Raw genomic sequence first — 26,003 nt, 5'->3', positions numbered from 1 at the left:
CCCAGCCTGGAGTGCAGTGGCACAATCTCTGCTCACTGCAACCTCTACCTCCCAGGTTCAAGTGATTCTCCTGCCTCAGCCTCCCAAGTGACTGGGATTACAGGCATGCGTTATCATGCCTGGCTCATTTTGTATTTTTAGTAGAAACGGGGTTTTACCATGTTGGCCAGGCTGGTCTTGAACTCCTGACCTCAGGTGATCCACTGCATCTGCAGTGGATCCAAAGTACTAGGATTACAGGTGTGAGCCACTGTGCCCAGACTATAAAGTTTTGTTTTTTTTTTAATCTAGTGATGTTCTATCATAACATTTCTATAATTGTTTGTTCCTTTTTTTTTTTTTTTTTTTTGGGGACAGAGTCTCAGTCACCCAGGCTGGAGTGCAGAGACGAGACTTCCACTCACTGCAACCTCTGCCTCCTTTGTTCAAGCAATTCTCATGCCTCAGTCTCCTAAGTAGCTGGGATTACAGGCATGCACCACCACACCCAGCTAATTTTTGTATTTTCTTTTCTTTTTTTTTTTTTTAATTTTTGTATTTTTAGTAGAGACAGGGTTTCAGCATGTTGGCCAGGCTGGTCTCGAACTCTCGACCTTAGGTGATCTGCCCACCTTGGCCTCCCAAAGTGCTGGGATTACAGGTATGAGCCACTGCATCAAACCGTAGGTCATGAACATATATAAAAAATAGCCAAAAAGAGGTTTTACCCTGTTGATTAGACCCAATTCCTTATCCCAAAACAGGTTGATATTTAGTGTTCATAGTTGATCAGTGGCTCTTCAGATATCGAACAGCATGCATAAATCTATATTCTCAACCTCTTAATATGTAAAAAGATTTTGGAATACTAAGCTAAACATGCTACTTCATTCTAGAAAAACCTAGGAAAGCATAACTAGCTAAGACATTTTAAATTATTTCTTCTCAGCAGCTGTCAGAAATGTTTTCAACTCCATTTAATTGAGTTCCACAAATTATCACACACAAAGCTGAGAGACTTAGTCTGAAGTTACAGGCCACAGAGAGAGCATATTTGTGGCTCCAGTTTACAGAAAGATGAAAGTGGCCAGTTTGCAAATTAATCAGTTGTACTGCTGTGTCAGGGTCCCACCTAGGTGTGTGAAATGTGAGGAAAACCTGAGACAGGATTTCAGGGCTGAGGATTAAAGTGGCAGGCAGATTGAGGACTATAATGAGAACAAAGAAAAGGTGAAACAGCCATGGAGAGTCCTTGTAAAGACTACTTTCCCTTCAGGGCTTATATGCTCCCAGGGGATAAAGGAGAGATGTTGGGTAGACTTATAAATTAGGTAAAGATTTTTTTTTTTTAAGCTTACAAAAAGAACCTTACTTCAGATGAGGGCATGGCTTGCCAAATCTCCCATTATTACTGTAATTTTTTCCTCTTTCCACAGCAGTCGTGTCATTTAAGAGATTTTTGGGGACTGGAAAAGTGGTGGGGCTTTTTTTTTGTTGGATGGCTGGAGCATTCTTTCTCACTGATGGTGTGTTATGCTTGTGTTAGTGATACTGATGTGGAAAAGCTCTTAAGACCCAAGTAGATTCCTAGGCCAAATGTTCGTAGACTTTTTGTGTCCTGCAGGAAGGAAATTGCCTCCCACAGAAGTATTATTAAGCTAAGAGAATTTCATCTTATAACTGTTAGAACCAGAAGAAAACTTAGGAGTGATCTGTTCTAACTTTCTTATTTTATAGTTGGAGAAACTGAAACTCACATAGAATGAGGAACTTGTTGAAATGAATATAGCTTCTTAAATTGGCAAGTCTAGAATCTTTGTCTTCCTATTCCTGGCACAGTGTTCTTTCCATGATACCATTTTAATTGTTGAAACAAATTTTAAATTAGACCACAATTATAATAGTAGGTCTTGAGAGGATTTAAGAAGAAGCACTTGAATATTTTTGCAGCATGTGGATATGTAATAAATATTAGGAATGATAGCATTTGAGGAGAAAATTAGAGAATAAAGGGAAAAAAGGTTGTGTTTATATTTTAAATTGGAGCCTATTTTTCAACGTCACAGTACCAAATTAATTAAAACTGTGTTATTTAAATGTCTGTCTTTTTCAGTTATAACTTGTTCACAATGTGTTGGGGGGTGTATATGCACACATGCACTTAAACTTCATCACTAAGATCAAATAGATTATCAGTTCTGGGAATCAAGCTTATACTAAGTTGCGTGACTTAGTTGGGTGACTCCTAAGTTGCATCCATCATACTGGAGTGAGAATTGACTTACATGCTATTGCTTTTGGTTTCTACAGGTTTTGTAGTGCATCCCTGAGCATGAGCGCAGAATGAAGCGGCGTTTGGATGACCAGGAGTCACCGGTGTATGCAGCCCAGCAGCGTCGGATCCCTGGCAGCACAGAGGCTTTTCCTCATCAGCACCGGGTGCTTGCCCCCGCCCCTCCTGTGTATGAAGCAGTGTCAGAGACCATGCAGTCAGCCACGGGAATTCAGTACTCTGTAACACCCAGCTACCAGGTAAGCTGGAGCCAACCAAGGAACTAGAATGAGGGAGGAGGAATAATTTTAGACAATTAGAAAACATTTTTAAATACTGAATTAGATACTTAAAAATTGTGGAGTATGTGTAAGGTAAAAAAACTTGTGTACTCACCATACAAGTTTATGGAAAAAGAATGTCATGGCCTTTGAAGTTCCCTGTGTATCCCTCTCTGATCCCTTTTCCCTCCCTTCAGAGGTAGCCACTAATCTAAACTTGGTGTTTATCATTCCCTTGACTTTATTTACTTAATCTAACAATTGTTTAATTTTGATATTTTTGAACTTTCATATAAATGGAAACATTTTCTTCTTTGATGCACTTTATTTTTTAAATGCCATATTTTTATAGATAGCTGTGATAACACCATTTTTACTCTGGTATGAATTAGATGCATGTACTCAATTTATTTGTCAGTTCTACTGTTGGACTGTTGGGCCGTTTCCAGGTTTTTGCTTTTATAAAGGTGCTGCCATGAACATTCTCATGTTCTGTTAGTGCACTCAGTGGCAATTCATGACAAAATAAGAAGCTCATGCCAGAATTTAAATCATCACACTTATTAAGACAGTTTTGCTATTTATTTTTAAAAAATCAGTGATGGGCAGCAAAAAGTAATTTTAATTTAAAAAAGTAAAATAAAAGGCAGCTGAATTAAACATCATTATAGAGAAATATGGCTGACTCTTGGATAGTGTGAGGTTTGATGCACTGACCCCCTGCCCCCAACCCCATGCAGTCAAAAATACATGTATAACTTTTTTTCTTTTTTTTTTTTTTTCCCTCTAAGAGATAGGTTCTTGTTCTGTGGCCCCTGGTGGGATGCAGTGGTATGATCATGGCTCACTGCAGCTTCAAACTCTTAGGCTCAAGCAGTCCTCCCTTGCCCCAGCCTCCCTAGTAGCTGGGACTACAGGTGCCCACCATCATGCCTGGCTAATTTTTAAGATTTTTGTAGAGATGAGGTCTTGCTGTATTGCCCAGACTGGTCCTAAATTCTTGGCCCCAAGTTATCCTCCCCCATCAGCCTCCCAAAGAGCTGGGATTACAAGTCTGAGCCACTGCATCCAGCCCATGTATAATTTTTGACTCCCCCAAAATTTAAATACAAATAGCCTATTGTTGACCAGATGCTTTACCGATAACATAAATGGTTGGTTAGCATGTCTTCTGCATATTTGTCATATACTGTATTCTTACAATAATCTAGAGGAAAGAAAATATTAAGAAAATCATAAGTAAGAGAAAATACATCTACTATTCATTAAGTGGAAGTAGATCATCATAAAGATCTTCATCCTTGTCTTCACGTTGAGTAGGCTGAGGAGGAGGGAGAAGGAAGATGAAGGGTTAGTCTGGCCATCTCAGGGGTGGCAGAGGTGGCAGAAAATCCACGTATAAGTGAACTTGTGTTGTTGCTGGGTGCAGTGGCTCGTACCCATAATCTCAACACTTGGGGAAGTTGGAAGCATGAGGATTGTCTGAGCCCAGGAGTTAGAGACTAGCCTGGGCAACATAGCAAGACTCTCCGTCTCCTAAAAATAAACAAAGATTAGCAGGACATAGTGGTGCACACTTGTGTTCCTAGCTTCTTGGGAGACTGCAGTGAATTTGCTACCATACCCCAGCATGGGTGACAGTGCGAACTTGTCTGAAAAAGAAAGAAAGAAAGAATTAATTCATTAGAAAAAACAAAAAACTAGCCAGGCATAGTGGTGTGCGTCTGTAGTCCTAACTACCTGGGAGACTGAGGTGAGAGGATTGCTCGAGCCCAAGAAGTCAAGGCTGCAGTGAGCTATGATCAAGCCACTATACTTCAGACTCAACAACAGTGCAAGACTCCGTCTCTTTAAAAAGAAAACAAACCCATGTTATTCAAGGGTCAGCCATAGTTGGTTTACATTGTGGTGCAAACTCCTTATCCTGTTGCAAACCAGTCCGCAGGTTTGAGGACACAGAGGAGTTTCTCAAGTACCTATGAAAGGGATTGCTGGGGCACAGGGTATATGCATCTTTAGCGAGGACTGCCAAATTGTTTTTAGAAGGATACCACTTTAAATTCCCCCAAGTATTTCATATTTCTGTTGTTCTATGTCCTGACCAACACTGATCATTCATCTGTTACTCTGTTTTGTAGAAGTGAAGAATTTCTTTTTTGCCCATTTTTATTACAAAAGTTATATATCACTTTGGTTTTTAAAAATTATTTTATTTTTATTTTTTTTGGGATGGAGTTTTGCTCTTATCTCCCAGGCTGGAGGGCAGTGGTACAATCTTGGTTCATTGCAGCCTCTACCTCCCAGATTCAAGTGATTCTCCTGCTTCAGCCTCCCAAGTATCTGGGATTACAGGTACCCGCTGCCACACCTGGCTAATTTTTTGTATTTTTAGTAGAGGTGGGGTTTCACCATGTTGGCCAGGATAGTCTCGAACTCCTGACTTGAGGTGATCTGCCCCTCTCGGCCTCCCAAAGTGCTGGGATTACAGGCGTGAGCCGCGGTGTCTGGCCTATTTTATTTCATTTTACTTTATTTTTCAAGACAGGATCTTGGTCTGTTGCCCAGGTTGGAGTGCAGTGGTGCGATCTCAGCTCACTGCAGCCTCCGCCTCCTGGGTTGAAGCAGTTTTCCTGCCTCAGCCTCCCAAGTAGCTAGGATTACAGGCATGCACCACCATACCCAGCTAATTTTTGTATTCTTAGTAGAGACAGGGTTTCACCATGCTGGCCAGGCTGGTCTCAAACTCCTGACCAGGCTGGTCTCAAACTCCTGACTTCAGGTAATCCGCCTGCCTCTACCTTCCAAAGTGCTGGAATTATGGGCATCAGCCACTGCACCCGGCCTTATTTTATTTTTTGAGATGGAGTCTTCCTCTGTTGCCTGGACTGGAGTGCAGTGGCACGATCTTGGCTCACTACAACGTCTGCCTCCTGGGTTCAAGTGATTCTTGCGTCTCAGCCTCTCAAGTAGCTGAGATTACAGGTGCATGCCACTACGCCCAGCTAATTTTTGTGTTTTTTTTTTGAGATAGAGTCTCACTCTGTTGCCCATGCTGGAGTGCATTGGTGCACTCTCGGCTCACTGTAACCTCTGCCTCCCAGGTTCAAGCAATTCTCCTGCCTCAGCCTCCTGAGTAGCTAGGATTACAGGTACCCACCACCATACCTGGCTAATTTTTTTTTTTTTTTTTTGTCTTTTTAGTAGAGATGGGGTTTCACCATGTTGGTCAGGCTGGTCTCAAACTCCTGACCTCATGATCCTGCCCACCTCAGCCTCCCAAAGTGCCAGGATTACAGGCGTGAGCCACTGTGCCCAGCCTAATTTTTGTATTTTTAATAGAGATGGGGTTTTGCCATGTTGGCTAGGCTGGTCTTGAACTCCTGGTTTCAAGTGATCTGCCCACCTTGGCTTCCCAAAGTGCTACAATTACGGGTGTGAGCCACTGCGCCTGGCCATACTTTGTTTTTTTTTAAAGAAAGGATAGAAAATCACTTTTTCTCTCTCACCCCTCGGATTTTCTCCCACTGGTGAATTTCTTGGGCATCCAGTTTTGTTATCTGTATCAACCTATATAGCTATCTAAATTCACCTTCTTTTTTTTTTTTTTTTTTTTTTTTTTGAGACAGTTTCACACTCTTGCACAGGCTGGAATGCCATGGCATGATCTTGGCTCACTGCAACCTTCACCTCCTGGGCTCAAGCAATCCTCCCACCTCAGTCTCCTAAGTAGTTGGGACTACAGGTGCATCCCACCATACCTGGCTAATTTTTGTATATTTTTTAGAGAGAGCATTTCACCATATTGCCCAGGCTGGTCTAGAACTCCTGGACTCAAGTGATCTGCCTGCCTTGGCCTCCCAGAATGCTGGGATTGCAGGCGTGAGCCACTGTGGCTGGCCTTTCCACTTTTTTTGGGTACAATTTGGATTGTACAGTACATACTGTTCTGCTGTTTACTCTTTTTATTTGATATATAGTGGATGTCTTTCTACTTCAACGTATAGCTGGTCTGGAGAGGGCTTCAACCTCACTTGTTAGTGACCTTAAAAAGGTGTGGCTGGTACTGGGAGTATAAACTGAGGTAATCTTATTTGAGAGTGATTTGGCAGTTTGTGTCAGATTCTTTTGTTACTTTTTGATCTGGCAATTCCATTTCTAGGAATTTAGTATAAAACTACAAATAGGGAAATGCAGTTGAAGTAGGAAATGGTCATTCCTTAGGTGTCAGTCTTCCTCAAGAGTCCCCTTGAAGCATTCTAATGCCTTCCTGTGGGGCTGGGGCAGCGCTCAGAAGACTGCCAACATATGGCATTTTTTAGGACTTGGAAGGAAAAAAGTTGCTTGTTTTCCTTGGGTGATATACTTTCATTATCCAGACAGGTTAATGACTATTTCCTACATGTGGGATAATTACATTTTTTCTGTATGGAAACTGTATGTGCTTTGTATAAAACTAACCATCTAAAACTCCAAGTCAGTTTTGTAAAAGCCTGTAAACCCTGTATACATGCTGGAATATAGAAACTCAGAATAATAGCCCATCTTGAGGTATATTAGAGCTTTTTTTTTTTTTTCTTTCTTTTTTTTTTTTTTTTTTGAGACGGAGTTTCGCTCTTGATACCCAGGCTGGAGTGCAATGGCGCGATCTCGGCTCACCGCAACCTCCGCCTCCTGGGTTCAGGCAATTCTCCTGCCTCAGCCTCCTGAGTAGCTGGGATTACAGGCACGCGCCACCGTGCCCAGCTAATTTTTTGTATTAGTAGAGACGGGGTTTCACCATGTTGACCAGGATGGTCTCGATCTCTTGACCTCGTGATCCACCCGCCTCGGCCTCCCAAAGTGCTGGGATTACAGGCTTGAGCCACCGCGCCCGGCCTATTAGAGCTTTTAGAATTGTCTAAATAGTTTCTTTTACTCTTAATATGCCTTGCATTGTTTCTGTAGATTTATGCATAGTCGCTCAGTTTCCCCCCTCCCTCATTTCTTCATCTCCCTCCAGGATAATTGCTACAAATGTAAGGATTTGAAAACAGTTTTATTCTCTCTTAAATTGTGGTATAAAATTTAACATTGCTTAGAGAAAGAAAGTTTCATGTTATTTAGTCTCATTTTGGGGATGGGGCACTTGGGCATTTGTACAGATTGTTGTTTTCTGTGGTGATCAACAGTTCTGAAAAAGGGGGGAAAAGCTCTGAAATTTTTTATAGCATTTCTTGCAATAGGTATAGAAAGAAGGTGGGTGTGGCTTTTATTTCCTCAAACTTAAAAGAAGACGAGAAAGATTGAGATAAAAGAATAGAAAAGACACTTGTTTGAGGCCAAACCACCAATTTGGAAAAAAAAATATTTTACATTAGATATAACGCTTGTAGCAAACCAAGATAAGCAAAAAAAAAAATAGGCCAGGCTTGGTGGCTCACACTTGTAATCCCAGCACTTTTGGAGTCCAGAGCGGGTGGATCATTTGAGGTCAGGAGTTCGAGACCAGCCTGACCAACATGGTGAAACCCTATTTCTACTAAAAATTCTATAAAAATAGAAAGAAACAAAATAAAAGTCATCTTTAATTTTGTAGCCACAAGATTAAATGCTAACATTTTGTTATGTATCAGTTGTCTCGGATTTAAAATCTTTTTATCAAACTGCTTTGTAATGTGCTTTTATTTATTTATTTGAGACAGGGTCTTGCTCTGTAACCCAGTGTAATGTGCTTTAAAAAATTATTTAAAAATTTAAGTCTATATACAGTACATGAATACATTCAACTTGTGGATTATGGAGATTTTTTTCAGGTTAAAATATATTCATCTATATCACTGCTATTGAAATTGTGGTTTACAAATGATAATCTGTATCCTTTGTTTCTAGTCTGTAATGACTTAAGCATAGAAATTCAGAGTGTTTGGAAACAATTCTAGCAATTGGACATTACTTTTTATTTTTAAAATCCAGTAATGAAAGTTACATAGTGGCTTATGCCTGTACCCTGCACTGTGAGGGGCCAAGGCAGGTGAACTGCATGCCCAAGAGTTCGAGACCAGCCTGGGCAACATGGTGAAACTGTGTTTCTACAGAAAGTACAACAATTAACCAGGCATGGTGGTATGTGCCTGTAGTCCCAGCTACTCAGAAGGCTGGGGTAGGAGGATCATTTCAGCCTGGGGAGGTCGAGGCTGCAGTGAGCCATAATTGTACCACTGCACTCCAGCCTGGGTGAGAGGGTAGGACCCCATCTCAATTAAAAAAAAAAAGAAAGAAAATTATGGGTTTATGTATTTTTTATTTCACTTTCACAGTAATTTATATTTATTGGATTTTTATAAAAGTTGTGGTCCTTGATGGATTGGGAATTTTAAGAAAAAACCTATACCCCAGATAGTTTGAGATAAACTATAATATTTTTTTTTCTTCCTTTTGGAGACAGTCTTGCTCTGTTGTCTAGGCTGGAGTGCAGTGGTGCCATCTCAGCTCACTGCAACTTCCACCTCCCAGGTTTAAGTGATTGTCGTGCCTCAGCTTCCCAGTAGCTGGGATTACAGATGTGTGTCACCACGTTCAGCTAATGTTTTTGGTATTTTTAATAGAGATGGGTCTCCTCATGTTGGCCAGGCTGGTCTCAAGCTCCTGGACTCAAGTGATCCGCCTGCCTGGGCCTCCCAAAGTGCTGGTTATAGGCATCAGCCACTGTGCCCAGCTAAACTATGCAATTTTTAATAGCTACAAATAATTGTATTATAACATGGGTGGGTTGTAATTTATTGTTTCACCAGTTCCTTTTGTGGAAAGTTTGGGTTTCTTTTTCTTTCTTTTCCTTTTTTTTTTGAAATAGGGTCTCACTTTGTCACCCAGGCTAGAGAGCAGTGGCGTGATCACAGCTCACTGCAGCCTTGAACTCCTGGACTCAAGCAGTCCTCCTTTACCTCTAGAGTAGGTGTGACCACAGGTGCCTGTCACCACGACTGGCCAATTTTTTTATTTTTTGTGGAGATGGTGTCTCACTATGTTGCCCAGGCTGTCTTTTCTCTTTTTAGAGACACGGTCTCACTCCGTGGTCCAAGTTAGAGTGCCATGGTATGATCATAGCTCACTGTAGCCTTGAACTCCTGAATTCAGGCGATCTTCCCATGTAGGTGAGATAAGTGTGAGCCGTCACACCCAGCAGAAATTTGGGTTACCAGTTAATTATCTTTGTGCATTTGTGTTAGTTCTCTAGACACATTTGGGGAAGAATGTACAAGCCTTGAAGTTTCTTGTCTGTATTTTGTTCACCACAGGTTTCAGCCGTGCCACAGAGCTCCGGCAGTCATGGGCCCACCATAGCAGCAGTTCATAGCAGCCATCATCACCCAACAGCTGTGCAGCCCCACGGAGGCCAGGTGGTCCAAAGTCATGCTCATCCAGCCCCACCAGTTGCACCAGTGCAGGGACAGCAGCAGTTTCAGAGGCTGAAGGTGGTATTCGGCTCCTTTTCTTGAGTCAAAAAGTTTATCTTTAGCAGGAAATATTGGCTGCAGCTTATCGGTTGTAGTGGTATGACTTTTAACCTGAGATACTAGGTATCGAATCTCAAGTTTTACCTTGTTTTTGTTTTGTGAAATTTGCTTACATTTCCTATCTTGGCACCAGTGCCTGATCCAGAGAAGAATATACTCAAATGATTGTGGACTGTATGAATGCATGTCATTCAAATGTTATCAGGATTGAGGGGCCATTTTCATACAAAATAAACCTTAAAATCCATTTTTTGGCTGCTTCCTTTTGAACTCTTTGAGACGGGGTTTCGCTCTTGTTACCCAGGCTGGAGTGCAATGGCGCGATCTTGGCTCACCGCAGCCTCCACTTCCTGGGTTCAGGCAATTCTCCTGCCTCAGCCTCCTGAGTAGCTGGGATTACAGGCACGCGCCACCGTGCCCAGCTAATTTTTTGTATTTTTAGTAGAGACGGGGTTTCACCATGTTGACCAGGATGGTCTCGATCTCTTGACCTTGTGATCCACCCGCCTCGGCCTCCCAAAGTGCTGGGATTACAGGCGTGAGCCACCACGCCCAGCCTCTTTTGAACTCTTTATTGAGCACACATATGGTTGGCTACAGGTTTGTACAGTAAATTGGCCCAGTAATATGTTTTACAATTATTCAATCTTTTTTTTTTTTTTTTTTTAGACAGATTCTCTCTCTCTCTCTGTCACCCAGGCTGGAGTGCAATGGCATGATCTTGGCTCACTGCAACCCATACCTCCCAAGTTCAAGCCATTCTTCAGTCTCAGCTTCCTGAGTAGTTGGGATTACAGGTGCACGCCGCCATGCCTGGCTAATTTTTTGTATTTTTTTTTAGTAGAGATGGGATTTCACCATGTTCCCCAGGCTGGTCTCAAACTCCTGAACTCAGGCAGTCCACCCGCCTTTACCTCCCAAAGTGCTAGGATTACAGGTGTTAGCCGCTGTGCCCAGCCACAGTTTAATCTTTTTAAATTCTTTTTAATTTAAAAAAAAAATGTATAGAGATGGTGTCTCACTATGTTGCCCAGGCTGGTCCCAAACTCCTGGCCTCAAGTGATCCTCCCATCTTGGCCTTCTAAAGTGTTGGGTTTACAGGTGCGAGCCACCATGCACAGTTCATGCCTGTAACATTTTATTACCTTCATCTTTTTATTCTTGTTTATGAATAGCTGAACTGAGTCACATCATCAGGTCCATCCTTAGTAAAACTCATGCTCCTTTTGGGGGGAATCTTTATAAAGTTTGGGGAAAACTATAACTGTGAATGAATTATCAGTGTTTTCTTATTTCCTGCTGAGTATGTGTGGTAAGTTTCCAGTGCTTTGAAATTCTTGAGGCACCTGTGGAGAAGTGAAGCTTGTGTTCTCAGCTAAGCTTGTGTCTCTGACCACTTGAATGTTACCTTTCAAAATGTATGATTGTTGCAGCAAGTGTTAAGGTTTCAATTTTTCTGATTTTACGTTTATATAAAATCGAGTTCAGGAAATAATAAATAGAGGAACTCTGAAGTGATGTTAAATTTTCATTTGGTTATAGTAGCCTACTTAAGTTGCTTGCAGGCAAGAATGAGCAATAAACCCTTGAGGACCCATCCATATGCAGCAATAGTTCTGTCTTCTGTTTTCCCTGATACTTATTTAGTTTTTTTTGATCCCTGCCCTCATTGGTGTGGATTCTTGGGAACTTGTTTAATATTGGCCTAAGGACATTAAATGCCACATAAATATTATAAAGTACAGCAAAGCTAAATGATTTAGAGGAATTTTGTCAAATGTACTGTCTGTATTGGCTTATATAATACTGACTAATGCATGGTCTTTAAAGAGAATACAGATTTTTTTTTTTTTTTTTTTTTTGAGACGGAGTTTCGCTCTTGTTACCCAGGCTGGAGTGCAATGGCGCGATCTCGGCTCACCGCAACCTCCGCCTCCTGGGTTCAGGCAATTCTCCTGCCTCAGCCTCCTGAGTAGCTGGGATTACAGGCACGCGCCACCGTGCCCAGCTAATTTTTTGTATTAGTAGAGACGGGGTTTCACCATGTTGACCAGGATGGTCTCGATCTCTTGACCTCGTGATCCACCCGCCTCGGCCTCCCAAAGTGCTGGGATTACAGGCTTGAGCCACCGCGCCCGGCCGAGAATACAGATTTTTTAGGCCTGAACCTTCACTCTGGATTCTGTCTTTGGGAAAATGTCTATAGGGAATATTGTCTATAAGGTATTTTTTAAGATTTTCCTTAAAAAAATCACTCTCTTATAAAGTGATGGCTGTGTATCAAAATGTATTTTTGCTGTAGGCGTAGCACTTTACTAAGTCCTGAAAATACATATTTTTTTTAAACTTGGTTACAAGTGATTTAATTCTCATATTGAGTGGTTACACTTTAATGTTGCAAAATAGCTTATGAACTTGGTATTAAACTAACAAAAACATATTTATTTCTATAGCCTTTTTCAATCAACTCTCAAAGCACAACATCAGTTTTTACCTTCCTCACAGCAGTCTTTGGTATAAGTATGTGGATTATGTTTCGTTTGCTTTGTGGAAACTGTCAAGGAAACAAGGAAGGGTTTTGGATTTGGGGTCATAGAGCGAGTCATGGATAGAGTTAGGATTTCTTCCTGTTTTCTTTTAGTCACAAAGTCTTGACTATATTCCTACATGAAATAACTTGTTGAATTTCCTTTCTAATGTGGAGAGGTAAATGCTTCTTGTGCCTCCATATAATTTAACTAAGTATTCCCACATTGCCTGCCATTTTTGGATCAGTCATAAAATGCATTACAGGCATTTAAATCAACTTCAATAAATCATTTATATTCTACAATAAGGTAACATTCAGGCTGGGCATGGTGGCTGACACCTGTAATCCCAGCACTTTGGGAGGCCAAGGCTGGTGGATCACCTGAGGTCGGGAGTTCAAGACCAGCCTGACCAACATGGTGAAACCACATCTCTGCTAAAAATACAAAATGAGCCATTACAGCACATGCCTGTAATCCCAGCTACTCGGGAGGCTGAGGCAGGAGAATCATTCGAAACCAGGAGGCAGAGGTTGCAGTGAGCCAAGATCATACCACTGCATTCACGTCTGGGCAACAAGAGCGAAACTCTGTCTCAAAAAAATAAAAATAAAAAAAACGTTCAGTGAGAATGCTTACACATTATATCAAGCCTCAACATTGTCCTTTGTTTTTCATAGATTGGTGGTGACAAGAAGGGATTTGAGCGATTTGAGGCATGATTGGTGATATTTAGTTATTTATTGAATGTCAGCAACAGTGATATTTGGTACATATTTAGCAAGTTCTCTTTACAGTTGCTTGTGTGTTTCTCTCCAACAAGATTGTAGACTTCAGGAGGTTCATGGCCTTAACTTAATAGTAAATTCCTGTTGAAGTGAGCTAAGAAACTTGATTAGCAGAGTGTCAGGGTCTCCACAAGTGCTTCCATAAATTGGTAGCTTCTAAATAACGACATCCAAGTTTTTTTTTTTTTTAATTAAGTTGTGCTTCCTAGACATGTATACATGCATTTATAGAGAGTTTATATAAGAGTTGGACTATGCTTTAGGTGATGAGAGAATTTCCTCACTATTCTTACATGTAGATGTCTTACTTATTATGTGAGTGTCATGCAGGGTTTTTAATTCTATAACTAATTTTTATTTTACCTTTTTTTTTTTTGAGACAGAATCTCACACTGTTGCCCGGGCTGGAGTGCAGTGGTGCAGTCTCAACTCACTGCAACCTTCCCAGCCTGGGTTCAAGTGATTCTTGTGCCTCAGTCTCCCAAATAGCTGGGGTTACAGGCGTGCGCCACCATGCCTGCCTAATTTTTGTATTTTTTTTTTTTTTTTTTAGTAGAGATGGGGTTTGTCATGTTAGCCAGGCTGCTCTCAAACTCCTGGCCTCAAGGGAGCCACCGTCCTTGGCCTCCAAAAGTCCTTGGATTATAGGCGTGAGCCACTGTACCCAGCCTATAACTAATTTTTAAACAGTGGTTTGCTGTGACTTTCAGTACCTTTTTCTTTCAGACATACATGTATCACACATAAGTGCTTTCTTTTGTTTTCTGTACTTTCCCCCTCTCTGCAGTAGTTACCTTATACCATGTCTTATTGATAACTCTTCTTTTGTCATAAAGATGCATGCTATTCGTAAATATCTTCCAAAATCTTGGTTCCTTTTGCAAACTTAATGCATTTTGTGTTCACTTAAGTTGGTCATTTATTAATGAAACATTGCAGTATGAAAAGTTTAGAATATGAATTAAACAGTCCATTGAATTTCAACAGAAATTGTCATAATATTTGTATAGAAAAACTAACCATCAAACAAGTGGGTATTGAAACCATCTGATTTCTAGCAACACTGAAACACTGATTAACCATGGCCATAATGGAAGTCTGAAGCACTCTCAAAGAGCCATTTGTCTTAATCCATTAGTGTTGCTAAAACAAAATACCTGAGACTGAGTAATCTATTTCTAAATAATAAAAGTTTATTTCTCACAGTTCTAGAGAAGTTCCAGGGGCTGGGAAACCTAGAATTAAGGTGTTGGCCAGGCACAGTAGCTTACACCTGTAATCCCAGCACTTTGGGAAGCTGAGGTAGGCGGATCATTTGAGGTCAGGAGTTTAAGACCAGCCTGGCCACCATGGTGAAACCCTGTCTCTACTAAAAATACAAAAAAATGAGCCGGACATGGTGGTGCTCCTGTAATCCCAGCTACTCTGGAGGCTGAGGCAGGAGAATCTCTTGTATCTAGGAGGCGGAGGTTGCAGTGAGCTGAGATTGTGCCACTGTACTCCAGTCTGGGTGACAGAGTAAGACCCTATCTCAAAAAAAAAAAAAAAAATAGGCCGAGCTCGGTGGCTCACGCCTGTAATCCCAGCACTTTGGGAGGCCGAGGTGGGTGGATCACGAGGTCAAGAGATCAAGACCATCCTGGTCAACATGATGAAACCCTGTCTCTACTAAAAATACAAAAAATTAGCCAGGCATGGTGGCGCATGCCTGTAATCCCAGCTACTCAGGAGGCTAAGGCAGGAGAATTGCCTGAACCCATGAGGCGGAGGTTGCGGTGAGCCGAGATCGGGCCATTGCACTCCAGCCTGGGTAACAAGAGCGAAACTCTGTCTCAAAAAAAAAAAAAAAAAAATAGATAAATAAAATTAAGTTGCCAGTTGGTTTCAAGTCTGGTCAGGGCCTGAACTCTGCTTCCATGATGGTGCCTGAATGCTCTGTCCTCGCACTGCGAAAGGGAGAATGGTCAAAGGGACAAACACTAGTTCACTCCAGCCCTTTTATAAGGTCCCTAATCCCCTTCATGAGGGCTCCATAGTCACCTTCTGAAGGCCTCACTTCTTAATATCACTTTGGTGATTAAGTTTCAACATGATTTTGGGGAACACATTCAGACCAGTTACTGATTGATTTGAATGTAAATGTTCCGTTTTGCAACATATTGAAAGACTATCTCTGGCTGGCTCGTTCATGCCTGTAATCCAGCACTTTGGGAGGCTGAGGCGGGCAGATCACTTGAGGTCAGGAGTTGAAGACCAGCCTGCCCAACAGGGTGAAACCCCATCTCTACTAAAAATACAAAAAAATAGCCGGATGAGGTGACATGGGCCTGTAATCCCAGCTACTCGGGAGTCTGAGACGGGAGAACCGCTTGAACCCAGGAGGCAGAAGTTGCAGTGAGCCAAGATCGCTCCATTGCACTCCAGACTGGGAGACGAAGCGAGACTCTGTCTCAAAAAAAAAGAGAAAGAGCGGCTTATATCACATCAAATGTTTATATCTGAAATTTCTTAAACCTGATATTTTGTATAATTTGAAACATTTAGACTTAATTAAACCACCAAAAAAACCTTATTCATCTCAGAGTATATAGGAAACACCTAGTGGGCATTTCCTTTGGGTATCTCTCTCCTAAATCAGACTCATAGCTTAGCCTTTCCAACCTTTTCTTTGTGATAGGTCACTTTTATTCTCCCCAAGCCAAACTGTATCAAACTTTATTAAAGTACTTTCCACACACAGTCACGGTATTTCAGGCAGGACATGGACAGACAATCCTTAACAATGAGCTACCAAAAAACCAAAAATCCACTATAAAACCAAATGAAGTCTTCATTTGATGCTCTGAACAGGGCAAGTTTAGAGTGAAGGTTGACATTTCACATTTAGCACATTGTTTAACAACTTTTCACGAGCCGACCCTGATTTTCAGGAAGTAAAATGAAAATGGCAGGATTTATCTGATGATCCACAGTCTAGAAAAGGAACCACTGCTCTTTTGAGGGCTGCCATCTCAGTGGCATCACTGGAAAGTTTGATTGCCTGACACACTGGAACCAATTATTGGGGGTTAGGTCCCAATAGGTGTCTGAGCATAAGGGAGTTAAGTCTATGCTGAAGGTGGGAAGGGAGAACAGGACATAAAAATGAATTTGGTTTTCCCTCCCACAAGGTGTTTGTGCCAAGGTGGCCATATGTGTCAAAAGTCAGGGAATCTAGACCAGGTGTGGTGGCCCATGCCTATAATCCCAGGACTTTGGGAGGCTAAGGGAGGTGGATCTGGATCACTTTTGGTCAGGAGTTCAAGACCAGCCTTACCAACATGGTGAAACCCTGTCTGTACAAAAAGTACAAAAATTAGCTAGGTGTGATGACAGGCGCCTGTAATCCTAGCTACTTGGGAGGCTGAGACAAGAAAGTCACTTGAACCTGGGAGGCAGAGGTTACATTTAGCTGAGATCATGCCACTGCACTCCAGCCTGGGCAACAAGAGCAAAACTCTGTCTCAAAAATAATAAATAAATAAAATTAGGGAATCTCTTCTGTAAGCCAAGAGGAAGTCTCAAAACTAGAAGGGAAAGGTGTTTTCCCCACATCAATCCAGCTTCAAAGACACTCTGTTAGTGACCTGTGATCCTTCCCTCCAAAACACCAATGCAATGTTCTGTGTGCTAACAACATAGCATTAAAAAAAGCAAAACTCTGCATTTTTATAAAGCTTGATTTAAACAATGGTATTTCAAAATTTACACACTTCATAATTATAGTTCAAACTTTCCAGTTCCAGAAGTGCAGTTACCAAAAATGCACACATTTCACTTGGTATCTCCAGCACCTTCAGCTTTCTGTGCCTGGTCTGTTTTGGCATCTCCATTTTCTGCAAGGTTATTTCCCTCCCTGTCAGTGTCAGCATTTTCTTTTTTCTCTTTGGGTACCTCTTCTCTCTTCTTTGCGTGGGGCCTTTTTAGGGTTGGGCTAGGGCTTTGAAGGATCAGCTTTAGCAGACAACCTTGCGGATCTTCTCTGGTTCATTTCTTCACCTTGTCTCTGTCTCCTTCAGCATCCCCTTCAGGCTTTCTCTTGGCTGTGGCGGTGATGCAGCGGGATGTAAGCACTGGGTGCGGGGTGTAGCGTATGCTGGCTTTGATCAGTCCGGGAGTCACTCTCACCCCTTCTTCCTCACACTGCTCTGTGGTGGATCACTTTTGAATGCTGGCTCTCCCTTAGCTCCTTTATTCATTCAGTTCCCCAATCCTGTTACTTCTACTAGCCAAAAAGCTTTTTTATCTGTGCACTTCTCTGTTGTTCTGGGCCAGTACTATAATTCAAGCCACTGTTTTCACATGAGTTGTCCGGTTACTCCTGTAGCATAACTGGTCTTCCTACCTTCTTTCGATCTTTTCTGCTCCTCTGCCAATTTTTTTCTCAACACTGAAGTCAAATTGAGTACACGAAAATGCAGATGATAAAAATGTATATTGCTTTTTCACAAAATTCACAAGTCCTTTCAGAATCTAGATCCTACTTTTTTTTGTCTCATCTGTTTTCCTTCCAGTACTCCTCTTCACTACAGATCCTGCACCCGAACTCAACTCTTTTCAGATTTCAAATATCTCATATGGTATCCTGTCTAGGATTTTGCCCGTGCTGCTTTCTTTGATTTTCTTCACTGGTCTTCACTTTTGCTAGCTTATACTCATGTTTAAGTCTCAGTTTACGCATTATCTCCTAGGGAAGCCTCACTTATTTTGGTGGGGAAGATGTGTCCTTCCCATGTCATCTCCAGGCATTGAGTGATTATCACATTACCCGCTGTGTTATGATTCCCAACTAGATACAAACAAATGTCTATAGACGAGGGGGCCACAAATTATTCATCATTGAATCCTTGTTACCCTCTTTGGGCCTTGCATGTTGTATTTTAGTAGATGCTTGTGTAATGAATCAATGATATATCAGTTATTCTGCACTGATCATTCTCTTCAAAATTATCCAAGGCAAGGCTACAGATTTTATGAGTATTTTAAGCTTGAGTTTATAATTGGCATCTATACTAACTTTTACGTATATGTTTAAGATGTTTTTATTTCATTTACTGTGTTAAGCATATTTAGGCATAAATAATTTGGTTTTTTTTAATAATTGTTAGCTTATTTTCTTTTTATAACCTTGATATTTATCCCTGCTTCAGGTGGAAGATGCACTGTCTTATCTTGACCAGGTGAAACTGCAGTTTGGTAGTCAGCCTCAGGTCTACAACGATTTCCTTGACATCATGAAGGAATTTAAATCGCAGAGGTAAAAGATATGTGATTGTACTCGAGCTTTGTATCTGGCATGTTGATTTTGGAAGGAAAAGGATATAGTTTGTTTACTGGAAGATAAAGGATGCTCCTTTTTGGGGCTGAATTTTCCAAATCATGCCTTTATGCATTCCTTTATTAATGGAAATTATGGCCAGTAGACTTTTTTGTCCCTATTGGTAAATTTTTCTTAACTAAATTTTGTCCAGTGCTTTGTCTCATCAGGGAAGTATCACTGGTAATGATTTAGGCTGCTTGGTTTTTGAATTGGTTTAGATACCCTTATATTCTGGCATACTTCACTGATGTAAGAGTATAACTTACCTGAACAATGTAGATGCGTGGTGAAATGACGTATACTGGTGTATCAAAGATTGAATCTTATGTGGGATTTGTAGCTTTATATATATTGTCTGCATGTCTGTTTGGTAGGATTGTTACCATGAGCGTATATTCTGTTCAAAATTTTGACCAATACAAAAATTAGCTGGGTGTGGTGGCGGGTGCCTGTAATCCCAGCTAGTTGGGAGGCTGAGGCAGGAGAATTTCTTAAACCCGGGAGGCGGAGGCTGCATTGAGCTGAGATTGCAACACTGCACTCCAGCCTGGGCAACAGAATAAGACTCTGTCTCAAAAAAAAAAACAAAAACAAATTGCGGCCAAGTAGCTTTGAGTCTAAAGCAAAATGGCTTTGTAATTTCAGAGTTCTTTGTGTGTGAATTTTATAATGCATAGATTGTTTATCTGTTTTCCTGTTTAGAGAAAACCTAGTAGAAAGTGAAATTTCAAAAAAAAAGAAAGAAAGAAAAGAAAGTGAAATTTCGGCTGGGTGAGGTGGCTCACACCTGTAATCCCAGCGCTTTGGGAGGCTGAAGTGGGCAGATCACCTGAGGTCAGGAGTTCGAGACCAGCCTGGCCAACATGTGGAAACCCCATCTCTACTAAAAATACAAAAATTAGCCAGGCATAGTGGCACATGCCTGTAATCTCAGCTACTCAGGAGGTAGAAGTTGCAGTGAGCCATGTTCATACCACTGCACTCCAGCCTGGGCAACAGAGTGAGACTCCCTCTTAAAAAAAAAAAAAAAAGAAAAAAGCCTGGGCATGGTGGCTTATGCCTGTAATCCCAGCACTTTGGAGGCCGAGGCAGGTGGCTCAAGAGGTCAGGAGTTCAATACCAGCCTGGCCAAGATGGTAAAACCCCGTCTCTACTAAAAATACAAAAAAATTAGCTGGACATGGTGATACATACCTGTAACCCCAGCTATTCAGGAGGCTGAGGCAGAGAATTGATTAAAACTGGGAGGTGGGGGTTGCAGTGAACCAAGATCGTGCCACTGCACTCCAGCCTGTGCGACAGAGCGAGACTCCGTCTCAAAAAAAAAAAATGTGAAATTTTTTTCTTACCGGTGTGTTTGTCAAGCTTGTAGTTCATCACTTTTCTTTTTGTTTTTTATCAGCATCGACACTCCAGGAGTGATTAGTCGTGTGTCCCAGCTATTCAAAGGCCACCCTGACCTGATAATGGGATTCAATACCTTCTTGCCCCCTGGCTACAAAATTGAGGTGCAAACCAATGACATGGTGAATGTGACAACTCCTGGCCAGGTTCATCAGATTCCCACCCATGGCATCCAGCCCCAGCCTCAGCCACCACCCCAACATCCTTCCCAGCCTTCAGCCCAGTCAGCCCCAGCTCCTGCCCAGCCAGCTCCTCAGCCCCCACCTGCCAAAGTCAGCAAGGTGAGCACTTGGAAAGTATTTCATCAATGTGAATGCATCCCTAAGAAAGCGTTTTCCTTTGACATTTCCCTTTTATATAAAACGTAGATACTGAGACACAAGGTTACAAAGATTCATCAGAGAAAATGCAGTAGTCACTTCACTATGACATGGTTCACATTGACACACTACTTACTTAGATATCTGTTTAAATCAACACAACAACAACTTTCAAGGTTTTTGTCTTTACAGTTTCTGCTTATAAAACCGTGAACATTCCAACAGGTAGTGACTTCGTGTAACAGTAATTGACAGCACAGACAGAAACCATCTTACCATGGTCAAATTGTGCTACTGCCCACGTGGTTATCATTTTATGAAAGTTATTTCACTTACCAGATTATATCAAGCTAAGCAGAAGATGTAATGAACAATGATGGTGATGATGATGATGAATATTGGGTGTTTTTTGTCTAGAACCACACCGTATATGACACAGTAGCCACAGGCCACATAGGACTATTTAAATTTAAATTAAATTCAGTTTTTCAGTTGCACTGGCTTTCAAGTGCTCAGTAACTACATGTTTCTAGTGGCTATGTAAGACAGTGCAAATAAAAGACATTTCCATCCTCTCAGTTCTACAGGACACAGTTGGTGTAGAAGACTTTTTTATGTGGAGCTACTGCAACAATTGAGGTGTCTTTTTTTGACATCAAAAGGCTATGTAGAATGAGATTTTTTTCTATTTGTACTTGTTGAGCTACTAAGCTTAAGCATTCCATATGAAAAATTCTTCCCTATAATTGGAGATGGCTCCAGTTTTAAGGTTTTTTTTTTTTAGAAAATGCGAGACTGAGATATTTGTATCAGCATGTTTGAACCCTCTACAACTCTCACTGCTGCCCAGTATGATTTGTGTTGGATTAAAATGGCCTAGCCTGAGTGAGTAAATAAAGGATATATAAGTTGACACCTTGTTTCTCTTTAGTTTGAACTTTTCGTGTATCAACTCATCTATGCACCTGAGGAGAATAAAGACTTTTTTCTTTTTAGCCTTCCCAACTGCAAGCACATACTCCAGCCAGTCAGCAGACTCCCCCACTTCCACCATACGCATCTCCACGTTCTCCACCGGTCCAGCCTCACACACCAGTGACAATCTCGTTGGGAACAGCCCCATCCTTGCAGAACAATCAGCCTGTGGAGTTTAATCATGCTATCAACTATGTTAATAAGATCAAGAACAGATTCCAGGGCCAACCAGACATCTACAAAGCGTTCCTGGAGATTTTGCACACATATCAGGTAAGAGGAGTGCCCATTCAGCCTGTCTTAACCAGGCTACCCTCTTGGGTCATCTAGTCCAAGAACAACTTAAGTAACAATTATTGTGTCCACTAATTCATACTGGAAATTAACCAGTTAGAAACCAGTGTTTTGTTTTGTTTTGTTTTGTTTTTGAGGCAGAGTCGTGCACTGTTGCCTGGGCGGGAGTGCAGTGGTGCAATCTTGGCTCACTGCAACCTCCACCTCCCAGGTTCAGGTGATTCTCCTGCCTCAGCCTCCCTAGTAGCTGAAATTACAGGCACCCGCCACCATGCCCGGCTAATGTTTTGTAATTTTAGTAGAGACGGGGTTTCACTATGTTGGCCAGGCTGGTCTCAAATTCCTGACCTCGTGATCTGCTGGCCTCGGCCTCCCAAGGTGTTGGGATTACAGGCGTGAGCCACCACGCCCAGCCTATGAAGCCAGTTTTATTTGTTGACTTGATTGCCCTGCAACATTCAGTCAGGATTTTTAATTTTTTTTTGAGACAGAGTTTCACTCTTTTAGTCTAGGCTGGAGTGTGGTGGTGCGATGTTGGCTTACTGCAGCCTCAATCTCCTGGGTTCAAGTGACTCTTGTACTTTTAGTAGAGACGGTGTTTCAACATGTTGGCCAAGCTGGTCTCAAATTCCTCACCTCAGGTGATCCTCCTTCCGTGGCCTCCCACAGTGCTGGGATTTACAGGTGTGAGCCATGATGCCCAGCCTCAGTCAGGATTTTTAAAGTCACTGGCCCATGAAATGAAGCCCTGTTTTATCTGGGACAGTTAGATGGTGATTTCTATAGTCTAGTTAATCTACAGTAGAAGGAGGATAAATTTCTTGAAGGTTTTGTCAGTTAGTAGTGGTCCCCTGGGCATTAATATTTATTGCCCTAGGCCAGGCATGGTAGCTTACACCTGTAATCCCAGCACTTTGGGAGGCCAAGGAAGTTCACTCCAGCCTGGGCAAGAAAAGTGAAACTCTGACCCCCAAAAATTTACTGCCCTAGTTTTGAAAGGAATTGTTATCCACCGTCTTCTACTTTTTTCTCAACTTCAAAGTCTGTGCTCAAAACGGGTGCTAAGAATGTAGACTTTCTTCTTACATGCAGCCTAAGTAGACAACAGTGATTCCAGAAAGTGTGCACAGATGAGGGACTCAAAACAGTGGCCCTTTAATATGATCTCTTTTCATTTGCAATTCCTCAGAAAGAGCAGCGAAATGCCAAGGAAGCTGGAGGAAACTACACTCCAGCATTGACGGAGCAAGAGGTGTATGCCCAGGTGGCTCGTCTCTTTAAAAACCAGGAAGATTTGTTGTCAGAGTTTGGACAGTTCCTACCAGATGCCAACAGCTCCGTGGTATGTTTTATTTAGAATTACACTATTTAAGATTATCATCTTAGATAAATTGGAAAACTGCGCTCAGAAAGGAACTTTTCCTAGATGATATTTATTTGCTTTGATAAGAGCATTAATCTCTTTCATGTGTCTTAATCAGCTTTTAAGCAAAACAACTGCTGAGAAGGTTGATTCTGTGAGAAATGACCATGGAGGCACTGTCAAGAAGCCCCAACTAAACAACAAGCCGCAGAGGCCTAGCCAGAATGGCTGCCAGATCCGCAGACACCCTACAGGAACCACTCCTCCAGTTAAGGTGAGAATGGGCAGCAGCTGCTCATTTTGACGCTCACAAGCCATTTTAGTAGACAGGTACTCTAGAGGTGGTCGTGTGTTCTTAAGTGCGTTAACGGTTGGAGCCTAGATATTTGGAGCAAGTTAGTATATGTCACAGAAACTCAGTGCACAGTTTATCTGGCTTTGCAAAAGAGTATTACAATAACATTGATTGCTTGGATTACTGTATTTTTTTGAGTTCTTTACTATCTCTTTTGCAGTGAGCTGTCATTTCTTTAATGTTTTGGTTGCTACTAATCCAAGACTTAAAATTATTTTCCCTTCTTTTTTTTTTTTGAGATGGAGTCGCTCTGTGTTGCCCAGGCTGGAGTGCAATGGTGTAATCTCAGCTCACTACAAACTCTACCTCTTGGGTTCAAGTGATCCTTCTGCCTCAGCCTCCCAAGTAACTGGGACTACAGGCGCGTGCCACAACACCTAGCTAATTTTTGTATCTTTAGCAGAGATAGGGTTTCGCCATGTTGGCGAGGCTGGTCTTGAACTCCTAACCTCAGGTGATTCACCTGCCTTGGCCTGCCAAAGTGCTGGGATTACAGGCATAGGCTACCATGCCTGGCCCCTTCTTATTTGAGGCTTTAAAGCTGCCTTGTGTTAAGAAAGAAGATTCTTGAGAATTTCAGAAATGAGTGATCTCTGAGGTCCTCTTGTGCGTAGAGTGCATGTGCTTTGTGAGATCTCTTTGGTCTAGAAGCCTGTCCTGCTCAGAGTTCTTTGTTGGGTTACCAGATGTTATCTGTATCATCTCAATCTCTTAAGGCAGGACCTTTGGACTGTAGCAGAGGGAAGTCTTAAACTCCTGCTAGTAATCAATTACATGATGTTTTTTGTTATAGTTAACACTGATGGTCTGCCTGCAGAAAGCTCTACTTACTACCTTCTTTGCTGTGACACAGCTATGATAGGGAAAAGGCTAGTCGTATGTATTGAATGTTGAATTCTTCAGTGAATTTCAAAGCAGTATGTAATATGGAAGAGATATACAGTAAGAGGTGACTGATGAATAGTGACTAACTACAAGATCTGACATATTAGGTGTTACTAACACTTTTGAAGTACCCTATTCATTAGTGTTTGTAATGGTTTCTTCTTTTGAAAGCAAGTTGAATATAATGTTTCTATTCACTTCAGTAAAGAGAATTAGTTATATGGGTAGCAAGAATCAGCTCAGTAGATATACTCCATGCTTGGATTTACATCCTCCCACTCTTGATTACCTACAGGTGGAAAGAATCTAGTGGGGGCTTGTAATTCTCCACCTACTTTCTCCATAGGCAGTGTAAGCAGAGGCTGTGGCAAGTAAGAAAATATACTCTAAGACAGCCAAGGTAAATAAATGTGCTACTTTTCACAAAGTTTGTACATTTCCTCATCGAGAGTTAAGTGGTAGATGTTAAGAGTAACTTCTTGCCTGACAGGGTTATATCATGGCCTGTTGGTTCCCTTTAAAAGTACAATATTAAATTAGTCTGAGTGGATATTGCTGACCAAGATAGATATTTCTTCTATTAGAAAAATTCAGCTTTTTAAATAAATTTTTAACTGAAATATTATTCATTGTTAAAGATTGGTTTCTGCCAATTTCAGGCCATGTACACCAGTTCTTTTTACAGATAGCCTCTTCTTCCTCAACTGGTAGGAAAACATCAGTGGCATTAGATTCTAAACAAAGTTACTTTGGGGCCTCTAGAAAAAAGGATATTCTAAAAGTTTGTCACAGTAATGCCATGATCATTTCTGGAGAGAATATTTGTCGGGGGTAGAATGATCTTTGAAACTCTGTTGGAGAAAGAAACATAACAGGCAAACTGAAATAGAAAATATGAGTAAAAATCTTTGAGGTTATAGAGTGAGTTGGTGAGAGTTCTCTCATTTGTTTCAAATTATTAATCAGTGGTTTTAGTGATGAAGCCATTGAACACAGACAAAAATAAAATTCAGAGAAAACCACTCTTTGAATGTCACATGTTTGTATCTTCTTTTGCAGAAGAAACCCAAACTGCTCAATCTAAAGGATTCTTCTATGGCAGATGCCAGCAAACACGGTGGTGGAACAGAATCATTATTTTTTGATAAGGTGAGTAATGAATGACTTAGATTTGATATTGCCTGTTAATGCCAAAAGAAAATCATCTTATCTCCTAGAAGGTTTTGTTTTAAAGGTGTCAAACTGATTAGGACTTTCTGTTTTTTAACATAGTTTCCCAGTTATGAGTCCTTTGAGTCTGCTAGCACTATTAGCACAGCTAGAGAAATGGTAGCATTGTTTGCTTTGGTTTTATGAAGCAGTTTGGGGCAGGAGACAGATTTATAGAAAATGTATTATGTTTCTCCCAAAAGATGTTTGGAGCTCCCTGTTGTAGATATCTAGGTCTGTGTGGTAGGCAGTACCAGTGACTGTACCAATTTTCGAGGACTTATGATGACTTACAATCTTATTGCTGTGATAGTTGTTTGTAGTATGCGCTTATATAGCATTCAAGGGAATTCTGATTTACTTGCATGTTGTTAAAGCTACCCAGGTGAGTCTAATGAGCAGCCAGAGTTGAGATTATTGGTGTAAACGATGTTGTGTGGTGTTTTAGTTTGGCCAAAGAAACTAAGTGTGATTTCCTCCTTGGAGTCAACTTGGTGA

The 26,003-nt window shown here is 41.3% G+C and overlaps 1 protein-coding gene across 6 annotated transcripts in view; it reads left to right on the top strand.

Moving 5' to 3' along the window:
* SIN3A (SIN3 transcription regulator family member A) overlaps nucleotides 1-26,003 on the top strand; it is an 89,453-nt gene that overhangs the window by 25,450 nt on the left and 38,000 nt on the right. For 5 of the 6 annotated variants that reach the window (XM_012457645.2, XM_012457644.2, XM_064382675.1 and 2 more), the window contains 8 exons: nucleotides 2,290-2,511; nucleotides 9,807-9,983; nucleotides 18,531-18,637; nucleotides 20,103-20,385; nucleotides 21,421-21,672; nucleotides 22,883-23,035; nucleotides 23,175-23,330; nucleotides 25,356-25,445. In XM_012457645.2, the coding sequence (XP_012313068.1) occupies nucleotides 2,323-2,511; nucleotides 9,807-9,983; nucleotides 18,531-18,637; nucleotides 20,103-20,385; nucleotides 21,421-21,672; nucleotides 22,883-23,035; nucleotides 23,175-23,330; nucleotides 25,356-25,445 (1,407 nt within the window). In that variant the 5' untranslated portion in view covers nucleotides 2,290-2,322. Of the gene's footprint in view, nucleotides 1-2,104; nucleotides 2,512-9,806; nucleotides 9,984-18,530; nucleotides 18,638-20,102; nucleotides 20,386-21,420; nucleotides 21,673-22,882; nucleotides 23,036-23,174; nucleotides 23,331-25,355; nucleotides 25,446-26,003 lie in introns of those variants that run through there. The other variant, XM_064382691.1, reaches the window with a different exon arrangement.

Source organism: Aotus nancymaae, unplaced genomic scaffold (genome assembly GCF_030222135.1).
Source record: "Aotus nancymaae isolate 86718 unplaced genomic scaffold, 86718_ANA_hifiasm-v0.15.2.pri h1tg000003l, whole genome shotgun sequence".
NCBI lineage: Eukaryota > Metazoa > Chordata > Mammalia > Primates > Aotidae > Aotus > Aotus nancymaae.
The sequence above is the reverse complement of the archived record's forward strand: the minus strand, read 5'-3'. Positions and strand labels throughout refer to the sequence as shown.